General features: G+C 39.5%; 1 protein-coding gene across 7 annotated transcripts in view; it reads right to left on the reverse strand.

The window, feature by feature from the left end:
- The window catches only part of CEP104 (centrosomal protein 104), a 32,952-nt gene that overhangs the window by 21,501 nt on the left and 629 nt on the right, over nucleotides 1-10,822 (reverse strand). For 4 of the 7 annotated variants that reach the window (XM_039508760.1, XM_039508763.1, XM_039508762.1 and 1 more), the window contains exons 2-7: nucleotides 6,862-6,988; nucleotides 5,540-5,713; nucleotides 4,340-4,478; nucleotides 3,375-3,437; nucleotides 2,310-2,386; nucleotides 48-216 (exon numbers count right to left, since the gene is read on the reverse strand). In XM_039508760.1, the coding sequence (XP_039364694.1) occupies nucleotides 48-216; nucleotides 2,310-2,386; nucleotides 3,375-3,437; nucleotides 4,340-4,478; nucleotides 5,540-5,713; nucleotides 6,862-6,974 (735 nt within the window). In that variant the 5' untranslated portion in view covers nucleotides 6,975-6,988. Of the gene's footprint in view, nucleotides 1-47; nucleotides 217-2,309; nucleotides 2,387-3,374; nucleotides 3,438-4,339; nucleotides 4,479-5,539; nucleotides 5,714-6,856; nucleotides 6,989-10,822 lie in introns of all 7 variants that reach the window. The other 3 variants (XM_039508766.1, XM_039508765.1, XM_039508764.1) reach the window with 1 other exon arrangement.

Below are 10,822 nucleotides of genomic sequence, written 5' to 3' on the forward strand. Positions count from 1 at the left end.
ATGAAAAAAACTCATGGATTTGTGACATAACAGTCATTAAACAGTACCTTTTGCAAGTCAGCAATAGCTTGTTTGAGTTTCTTGGCATAGTCATAACGTTCATGATGGACAGCTTCATGCTTTTTCTCATCCAGTTTACGAATTATCTGAGCAACTTCCGGATCCTGGTACATATCAAAAGCCAAATCATCCAGTGGTGAAATAGAGTCAGGTTTTCTGGAGAGAAAAAAAGAAAAAGAAAAGAAGAAGATGATATTTTTGAGGTTAATCTGAAGCACCAGCTACACTATATTCCTTCTCTTTTTGCTGTGAGAAGATTAAAATATATTAAAGATCACAATTATTTTTTTCTCATTCTTCAGTATACTGTGGATCTCACTTATTTTAAATGGCTCATCAAAGTCACATTTTTCCTGTTTTACTTTGAAATACAAGTTTAGCTCTTGTAACAGTTATTATTGAAACCAAAAGAATATTTAAGCAAATGTATATTTTCCATTTTACTCTACACTGAAGTTTAGTGGATATGCTATCTCCTAACTCAATGTTCTAGACCTACCACCACCGAGACTTTGATTTGATCTGTTGTGATAATATAATCATATAGATGTCACTGAAAACATTTCTATGTAAACGAAAGAGCTCCTCAAGACTCTGGTCATTGAGATTTTCTAAGGAAGAAGAGCAGATGTCTGTTATAATGTTTATACACGGCTCTGAAGATTTAAAGTACTAGGTAATAGCTAATTATTATACTCCTGTTATTTCCATCATTCACCAAATCCTCTTCCTCCCAGATCCACTCTGAGGTGCTTCTTCCGCCAAATGAGAAACTGGAAAATACTGCCTCTAGCACTAGTCAATTTTGCTATGACTGCAGTGATTTTAGTAAGTAAACAATTTGTCAATGTCCACAGAAAATTGTCTTTTATTCAAAAGAAAATACCTCCTACTTACAAGGGTAAGCTGTTCTAGTGGTTAATTTCCAAGGAACATGGTAGAGTCTTCGTCATTTAAGTCTTTAAATGACAATTAGATGTCTTTCTAAAAAATATATTCTCTAACTCAACCACAAGATAGGGGTTTGATAGCATTTCACCCAGTAATTTCTGCAAGGTCTGTGTTGTACAGTTCAGACTAGAATCCTAGATGATCATAATGGTTCCTTCTGACCTTAAAAATATATGAATTTATCACTGAGAATAACAGTCTCTTCTTCTAAGTGAGATGCTAACATTTTTAAAATGAACAAAGAAAAAAAGATCCAGAAAAATAACATTCCTGAAAACTAAACGATTGTGTTATTCTGATAGAGTGTTTTTGTGTACCAGGCATGCTATGATATTTCCTCCAGTTGTCACACAGATAATTCAATAATCTGCTGATTATTCTGATCAAATAATGCTAGAATTGGATCAATTTGATCAGAACAAGCAGGAAGTATTATAGGCCAAAATATCAAAATCCTATGCAATGGACACAGATTGTTCATACATCAACAGCACATGCAAAAACCAACGTGTGTAAATCAAGTAACTGCACATTTATTAGCATACAAACTGAATTAGTTACTTGATCTGCATGCCCAAAAGAGGGCTTCTGTAGGAACAATTTGCATGGCTTTTGTAGAGGTTTGAAAATGTGGGCCATATAATTATGCAGCCAAAAAAGCCTGACTGAGAAACACAGGGCTGGCTGTTGGTGGTCTCTGACAGTTACATGGCTGTTTGCTATGACAATAATATCGGTAGGAGAGTAACTCAGAGACCTAGATAGCTTCTCGAGAGTATAGGCTAGTCTGTTAGCCAAACTACTGTCCTCGTCTGTCAGCTGATAGAACTACCACACTGGCCAAATTTGCAGTGCTGCCACATTGGCTGAATCCTTGACTGCCGGCATACACATTGTGATGGCAACCACACTGTAAATGTTAAAGAGGAAAATGGGATGAATGGTAGTTAAAGTTGTGCTGGTTAACAAGATGCCAAGAAGAATAGCTAGTGCTATCAATTCTGTAACAACTGCTTGGGTTCAAATTTGGCATCTAAGGAACAACAATGTTTCTGAGAAATAAGACACAAGGGTGGCTGATGAAGAAATAAGACCCAATAGAATGTGACTGCACACTGTTCATTCACTAAGCATGTAAGACATAATTAAGTTAATTAAATGCTGAAGTCCAACAATAATCAGCACAATTCACAGCTTGGAAATGACAGTTCTGGCACCTAAATTGTTTTTAGTTAATGCTCAAGATGTCACTAGTTTTATTAACTCCTCTGATCCAAATCTGAGCAGAGAAGTCTTACCCGAGGTATGTTCCGTCTAAGGCTAGGTCATCTGGATTGTTCCCAAGGTAATGGTCAATCAGCTTCTCTCTTGAAGGCTTTGGAAGAAAAAGGTTAATGTAATGTCACTAATTTTTTTGTGAAGAGGATAGAAACTATAGATTCAAACAATTAAATGTGAGACATCATGTCATGCCTTTTCCTAAACGCCTCTATATTTAGACTTAAATAACTAAGTTGAACTAACAGTATCTTCAAACAAACTCACATATATAAAAAGATCTCACAACGTTAGTAGAGTTTTTACTACATCTCTGACAAAATACTAGTTTTGTTTAGCACAACAGTAAAAGTAAACATGGCAAAACTATTCTCTTATATGCAAATTACACAGTAAGTTTGAAAATAAAACTCTGTAATTTATATTTACTGTACTATAAGAGAACAACAGCATTTGCCTGAAACACCACACTTCATCATCAGGTGAGAATCTAGTAGGGTTAATGTTAACTAGGTTCTACTGGACCATCACTTCTGTGGATAAAGCTTATGCTCAAATAAATTTGTTAGTCTCTAAGGTGCCACAAGTACTCCTGTTCTTTTTCTGGAGATGGAAGTGACTCTTAGGATAAAGAAACGAGGGTGCGGGTTGAGCAGTCCAATGTGAGGAATACTACCTAGCCTGATGAAAAGGCTGGACCTGAAATTTGCTACCTTGTTGTTGCTTTGTTAACTCCAAATCCAGGAAGGGGGCACATTTTGCATTTTACATGAACTGCATGTACACATGCATGTAAAATAATCTGTGCCTTTTAAAAGGCTGAAAATACAAAATACTCAGTTCCATGATGCTATTTTGGTTTACTCCTTCCAAGGGAATTTCTTTTCAAAATTACATTAAAAAGGAACAACCACACAAAAAACAGAAAATAAGTGCATGACAGCTCTGTTTAAACAACACTAATGTAACAGCAACAAAAATCAAATAGGTGAAGCACATCATTATTAAGTACGTGTAGCAACATTCAAAGGACAGTCTATGTTTGAGAGGGAAACTTTCTTCCATAATCATCTTTATATACTTACGTTATTGCTGTCATTGCTGTAGTCTGCAGGTTCCCCAATTATATTTATTGCTACCAGAGCAACCTAAGATAGAATTAAACAGAAATACGGATACACAAGACCATTATTACTTTACTTGTATTTATGAAGACTGGAACAACGTCGTTATATAACATGCACTGAGCCACTACACAACTTGTGCTGGCACCTCTCAAATATTTTTATCACTTTCCAAAAATTATCTAGTAGTGAATTATTTAAATTCACACATTCTATGGGCCCTATGCACCCAAACATAGGTAGGCAAGAGCTCACTGTAAGTGTAAGATGCATATCTTTAACAATTTATTACTAAATTAGTTAAAGGTAACTTGGCAAGAAACAACATGGTGTAGTGGTCTGCTACTCCCTTTTAGGGTGATAAGTCTGATTCATACACAGCATAACTATGCAAAGTTAGAGAGGCTGATTCTCAGTTTCTCTCATTTTGGATAGATATGCAGTGTAACTACTTAATTCACTTACAAAAAAAAATCAGATCCCAAAGCACTGCTGTATTGTGGTGTGCAAGATAGCAGCAGCATTCCATCTCAGAGAAAGCTGTTTGTCTTGGCTGTGTAACACATTAAACACTCAGAGGTCAAAATGAAAAGAGGCATAGAAATGCACACTTGATTAATCTGGTCTGGACACATTGAATGCAGTGCTTGGATGAAAGTGTGCCAGAGGAAAGCGCTCTTGATTATATCCAAATTTCTTAAGTGTAGTATAGAAATCTCTAGACCTCTATAAATTGAAGCTAATAATTTGCACATTAAAGAAAAGAGACACCAGACTTTTAATTGACATTTTTTCTGAGAATTACTCATTCACAACTTCCTACTGGCAATTTTAGTTTTATAAATCAAAGCAGCATTTTGCTTCGGCAGTCTTGGACAACTGCAATACTGTCTAGAGCATCAAGTCACCATTTTAATTCATCTTACCTGACTGTATAAGTTGTATCTATTGATGTAATTTTTATGGAAAGTGAGTTTTAGATACTGTCCTACTGCATCCACGTAGACTGACTTCAGCTCCCGTGCTTTGTACCCCGTCTTCTCATTGTCTGAGAGAGAGACATAACTGTAGAAGGAAAATTGATTAAGCAGATGAAATGTGTAAAAACATGCGCAAAAAGGTAAGATATATTTTGTTAATATACAACATCCATTCAAATTAGTATTTTGATAAATTTTAAAATGGTATTGAGAACTGAAATAAAGAACGCCATTTTTCTTTTTTAAAAAGCACTCCACGGATTTGATTCAACATGCGCAGAAATCAACAGGAGTTTTGACACTGACTTCCAAGGGCTTTGGATCAGTCCCTATATCACTTCAATAGAATAAGCCCCATGGCCCTGAGCCCGCATTGAGAAAACGTGAGGGAACCCTTGGGGCTCTACTCCGGCAGCCACACATATGGACGCAATTGCAGCACTGGGGCCTATGTATTAAAAGAGTTGATGTGTTAAATATGCTCAACTATTAATAGAATACCAGAGAACAGAGATGCATAAAACCACCTGAAGTGATGGCAACCACCATCCCTTTAAAACTGCAATAAAAAGGACTTTTCTATCTGAAGATATTAAAATTCAAATTATGTATTTAGATTATAAGCTCTTTGGGACATATTTTTGTTATGTGTTAGTGGCACCTAGCACAGTGAGGTTCATAACTGAGGCTTCTAAGTGCTACCACAATACAAATAAATAATAATGACACAGCACTTAATACATACTGGGTTTTGATAGATTTTTCTCCTTTCAACAACTGTGCCTGTTCCACATGCATATTTAAAAAGATGACATGTCAGCTTGTGTACTGAGAGATACTGGTCGATAAGTCTAGTAAGATGTCTATATCCGTGTTTAATAAAAACACAGAGAAGAATGCAGCTGTCATGTGTGTTCTGAAAGCCCAGAGAAAAATTCTGTCCTCAGTTGCACCCATACAATTCTAGTGACTTCAACTTTATTACTGTGGCATTCCACAGGTGCAGCCGGGGGACAGAATTTCCTTTCCCTATTTGCATAACATCACATCAACATTTTACCCATGACTAACATAACATACCACTCCCTTCCCAAATCTTACCTTTCTGATTAAAGTGACACTATCATTTAGCACATTTTGACTTACCCCAGTCTGCGAAACCGCTCTGACTGATACGGTGCAAAGTACTCAGGCAGATTTTCACTAATGTAGAACTCAATTTTGCTTGAAATCATATACTGGTGAGCGAGTAATTGCAGCTTTCGAACTCGACATCTCTCCACCATCTGAAGGACGATTTCTTGTGGATACTGGCAGAGTCTGAAAGTAAAGAAAATGTTCAATAGCTATCTTCTTAAAGAATTATTGTCAACTTGAATCACATTTTGTCTAAAAATTGTCTCTCTCTTATTGCTACAAGTAACCCCTAACATTCAGAGCCATGCTGGGAAGGAAGTGGGGAGGAGGGACAGCTTGCTTAGGTCCCTTGTTTGAGAGGGCTCCTAAAACCAAGTGACATTGCCGCCTGGCATGCAGGGTCATAGTGCCATCACAATAGCAGGTCAGCCAGATCAAACCTCAGTGGCTCTGCAACTCCACATTATAGGTTAGAAAGCCCAGACCAGGGAACCAGGCCCAGCCCTGTGAGACAGGAGCCAACCTCCTACTGCGGGCTGAGTGTAGTGTGGGCTCACTCTCCAATTCCCCCTGCCTTCCCTCAGTGGTATTTTTTTAGCAGGGTGGGGGCCCTCAGTTTCAGATTTTGCCCTGGGCACCCCAAAATATGCAACCCTGCTAACATCACTATATAGCAAGTTAGGGTTTTTTTGCAGGGGGGAGGGAGGCTCTTTTTTCAATTGATTTCGTATATTTAACAGCAGTGTGTATAGACAGGTCCCCCTGCTGGCTGCGTGGGCCTGTAACACAATAGAAATGGAGAGAAAAGCATTAAAAAAATTAGAGAAGGCAAGTGATTGTAAAACCACAAAAATTGGCAGGGGGACTCAGAGGCAGATGTAGTGCCCAAAATCACTTTTTTCTTTAATTGACTTGTTTCAAGTTAATGATATCCCTTTTAAGAACACTCTGGAGTTTTGGGAGACAAGGGCTGCGTGGGATGAAAGGCAACTACAGAACTTGGTCCATAGTTCTCACAGCCAATGAGGTTCCTCACCCTGCAATCTGCTTTGGGCAGACAGAACCAGGCAGCTGATTTTGATGGGATCTCATGTGGACACAGGAGTCTGCCTGGAGCAGTTCACAGGACTGGGGCTGGATTTTGTCAAACTCTTTGTGATCTTGAATGAGAGGCAACTATGCAAAATCCTGATTTTCTATCTTAGATTTCTTATTTTTTGATGTAATCAGATACCCAGAGTAGAATTATTTCCCTGTGAATTACTTATCTCTCATATTTTAGAGACACTTCAATGCTTCCTTAATATAAATAACTCTTTCACTTACAGTACCTTGGTGATCTCCATCCATTGACTGTTGGTGCATGAACCATCAGTTCTTTTGCACTGAAGCCATCTTCATGTCCTGATGAACTGATAACTACGAATCCAATTTTGTGTGGCATTCTGCACAGTTGAGCTGATCAAAACAATGACTTTTTAAAATCAAGTTAATCCATTTTATAAAAGCTACAACTAAATAAGTACAACCCACTCCTGCAGTCTCTACTTAGACAAAATGTTCTAAATCCTATCAAACTTATCAAAATATTAAAGGTATTAGTTTTAGCTAACTTTACAAGCATTGTTTAATAAAGCCAATAAAAACTTCCAAACTCAGAGGGAACTTTGTACGATTTGCACAATTTCAGAATTTCCACTTTAGTAACATTGTTTTCTGTGCAGTTCCAGCTGGAGTTCAGTGACCAAGTTTCCATATCCACCTGTCTATGAGAGCCCAAAAAGTGTCAGGACCAATTTAGTGAAAAAACGATTTTAAGAATTCCAAGCATTTTAACCAACAGGCTTAAATGTAAAGGAAATGAGAACCAGACATTCAGAAAGCCTTTGGCAAGGTCCCTCACCAAATGCTCTTAAGTAACATAAAGAGTCATGATATAAGAGGGAACGTTCTCTCATGGATCAGTCACTGGTTAAAAGAGAAAACAAAGGGTAGAAATAAATGGTCAGTTTTCACAGTGAACAACAGTAAACAGCAGGGTCCCCCAAGGATCTGTACTGGGACCAGTGCTGTTCAACATCTTCAGAAATGATCTGGGAAAAATGGAAACAATAAGGTGACAAAGTTTGCATATGATACAAAATTAGTCAAGATAGTTAAGTCCAAAGCCGACTTTGAAGAGTTCCAAAGGGATCTCACAAAACTGGGTGACCGGGCAAGAATGAAAATCCGTGTTAATAAATGCAAAATAATGCACATTGGCAAACAATCTCCAACTACACACACAAAATGATGGGGTCTAAATTCGTTATTACCAGTCAAGAACAGATCTTGGAATCATTGTGGGTAGTTCTCTGAAAACATCTGCTAGGTGTGCAGGCAGTAAAAAAATAATATTACCAACCATAAGGAAAAGGATAAATAATAAAACTGAAAATATCATAATGCCACTATATATATATGAAAGAGGATTTAATCACATTCAGCTCTAATACTAACATGTTCTCACATCTTGTGTCAAGTCACTTAAGGAACACTGGTTAGGTTTAAAATTTTAATGTATATTCTTTGTTACTAACTCTTGAATACAACAACTGAAACAAGTGTAGAAATATCTAGATTACTTTCTATCACTTTTTTTTTGCAATTCATGAAGCTTGGAGTAGATCATTTAACTTTGGAAACATCCTACTAGGGCAACTGCCCTCCCCTGTCAGTTTATAATGTACCTTCCTGGGGCTCTAGAGGTGTTACCTCACTTCAAATACTAGACTAGAAACTAACCTTAAACAGGAGTGAAACTGACACTTTCAGGTCACTTTCACAGTATTGCCAATCCCAAATGTTCAAAAATGATGAATCAGGCTCACCAAAAATCATGAGATTGCCTTTAAAATCATGAGATTATGTAAAAACAACAGATTTGGGGTTCTTTTTATTTGCCTTCTGCTTTTTGAGCCTTTAGGGTGCACTGGGGTCACATTTTGAAGCGTTCTCTACAGACATGAGGACTAAAAACTTCATTTTTCTTTACGAATGAAGGCTGAAATCATCACATATCCACTTGACTCCAGGAGTTGCGGCTTTAAGGAAAACAATGACACCTCTACCCTGATATAACGTGGTCCTAAGGAACCAAAAAATCTCACCGCCTTAGAGGTGAGACCATGTTATATCAGGTTTGGTCTGGTATGGTGTACCGGCAAGAGCCAGTATGCCGTGCCAGACTGGACCGGCTTCCCCGGTGGTGATTTAAAGGGCCCAGTGCTCCAGCCGCTGCGGGGAGCCCCAGGCCCTTTAAATCACCACCGCCCGAGCCCCGTTGCCAGCGCTCCGGAGATTTAAAGGGCCCAGGGCTCCCCACAGCAGCTGGAGCCTCTGGCCCTTTAAATCACCAGCTGAGCCTGGCTGCCAGAGCCCGGGCGGGGATTTAAAGGGTCTGGTGTTCCAGCTGCTGTGGGGAGCCCTGGGCCCTTTAAATCACCACTGGAGCAGGGCTTGGGCGGGGATTTAAAGGGCCTGGGGCTCCACACGAATTCGGATATAACGCAGTAAAGCAGCGGGGCTTGGGTGGTGCTTTAAAGGGCCCGGGGCTCCCCACTGCTTTACCACGTTATAACCGAATTCGTGTTATATCAGGTCACGTTCTATTGGAGTAGAGGGGTATCATGAGACACAAGACAAAAATCATGAGAGTTGGCAACACTGCTTTTACTTCTGTTTAAAAGCTAGTTACTTTTCAGAAGGCTCTTAAACACAACACTACAGCAACTGAGTTACAGTTCTCACAGGAGAATATTTAAAACCAAACATCAAGAAAATTCTATATTTTAAAGCTGAGGAAAAAACGGAGACTTCTGAGGTATATCAGGGCAACTTCAGGCAGGAAAGGAAAATAAACAGGCACAGGAGCTCTGGGCAGCTCTTCCTTTAGAAAGAAAGTTGGAGGGTCAAATCTTCTAGTCCTTAATCAACTAAAACTTCTATTGCCATCAGTGCCTTCACTCATAGCTATAAACATCACAGCGGACATATGATAATGTGTGATCAATAACTATACACCTCACACTTAAATATCTGACCCATCTTATCCAGAGTTATATGCATTGGCTCAGGACTTTATGGACAAATCGTTGACTTTATGGACTCTGCGGATACAGTTTCTGTTCTTTGTTCTGGAATTGGCCTGAATACAGCTGAAACCCTAAGAATATGAGGCATGAACACATCTGAAACTTATATGACACTTTCTCGTTTCTGCCTTTTCTCAAAGTCAGAACAAAAAATGGCTGAACAAAATGGTTTTCAGTTAAAATGTAAAATTGCACAGCAGCCATTGCGCTACAACCCAGCATGGGGCAGAACCTGCCACCCCTTGGGAGTTAAGCTATCCCCTCTCATCTGACTCTTATTCTCCATCCTTCCTAACCTCTGTGCTGGGACCATCTGCTGGAGTCTGAGAACTGGCTGCCATGGTTTTGCTCTCATCTATCAGAATCCTCTTTTTTTTACAGCATGCAGCAGAGAGAAGGGCTGGTCTGCTGGATAGGGAGCTAGCCCTGAAAGACCTGGGTTCTACTCCCCACCCACATAGACTTCCTGACTGACCCCACCCCACCCCAGGCCAGTGCTTTAAGGACAGAATTTCAAAGGTTTTTAGGCACCCAAAGATGCAGTTAGATATCTAGTGGGGTTTATAAAGCACCAAATCTTCTAAGTGCATTTGAAAATCTCATGAGGTGCCTAAATACCTTTGAAAATCTGGCCTTTGGTCTGTGTGTGCCTCAGTTCCCCACCTGTACAAAGGGGATAACAGCCCTGCTCTATCTCGCCAAGGAGCTGTGAGGAGAAATAGGTTAGACATTGTGAGGTGCAGCCTCAGATACTATGGTGATGAAACCACAAATACCACAGGTAGAGTGGGCACTTCTCTATACACTGGCTATTTCTTCTCTGGGTCTGACCCCTTCTTTTTGCCTACATCCCCAAATCGTCCCCTTTTCTGAATGTAACCTTGGCTCAGTGCTTTGCTGTATTTTTTCTGAATCCCCTGTTCTCGCTAAATCAAACCCTCCTCCCTCTCCCCCCTCCACGGAGGGATTCCTCTTTTACAGGCTAAACTTCCATATCCTTCATTTAATCCCCAGCCCTTTCTGATCTTAACCGCCTGGCCGCTGTTTGTAAACAAAAGAGCGACTCCCTGCCCGGGGGCACCTCTCCTCTGCACAACCTCACCCTGACCCTGTGCTGTAGTTAAAGGCTCCGTTTGGGAGCTGGCACCTCCTGTATGAA

Source organism: Mauremys reevesii, linkage group 21, assembly GCF_016161935.1.
Source record: "Mauremys reevesii isolate NIE-2019 linkage group 21, ASM1616193v1, whole genome shotgun sequence".
Classification (NCBI taxonomy): domain Eukaryota; kingdom Metazoa; phylum Chordata; order Testudines; family Geoemydidae; genus Mauremys; species Mauremys reevesii.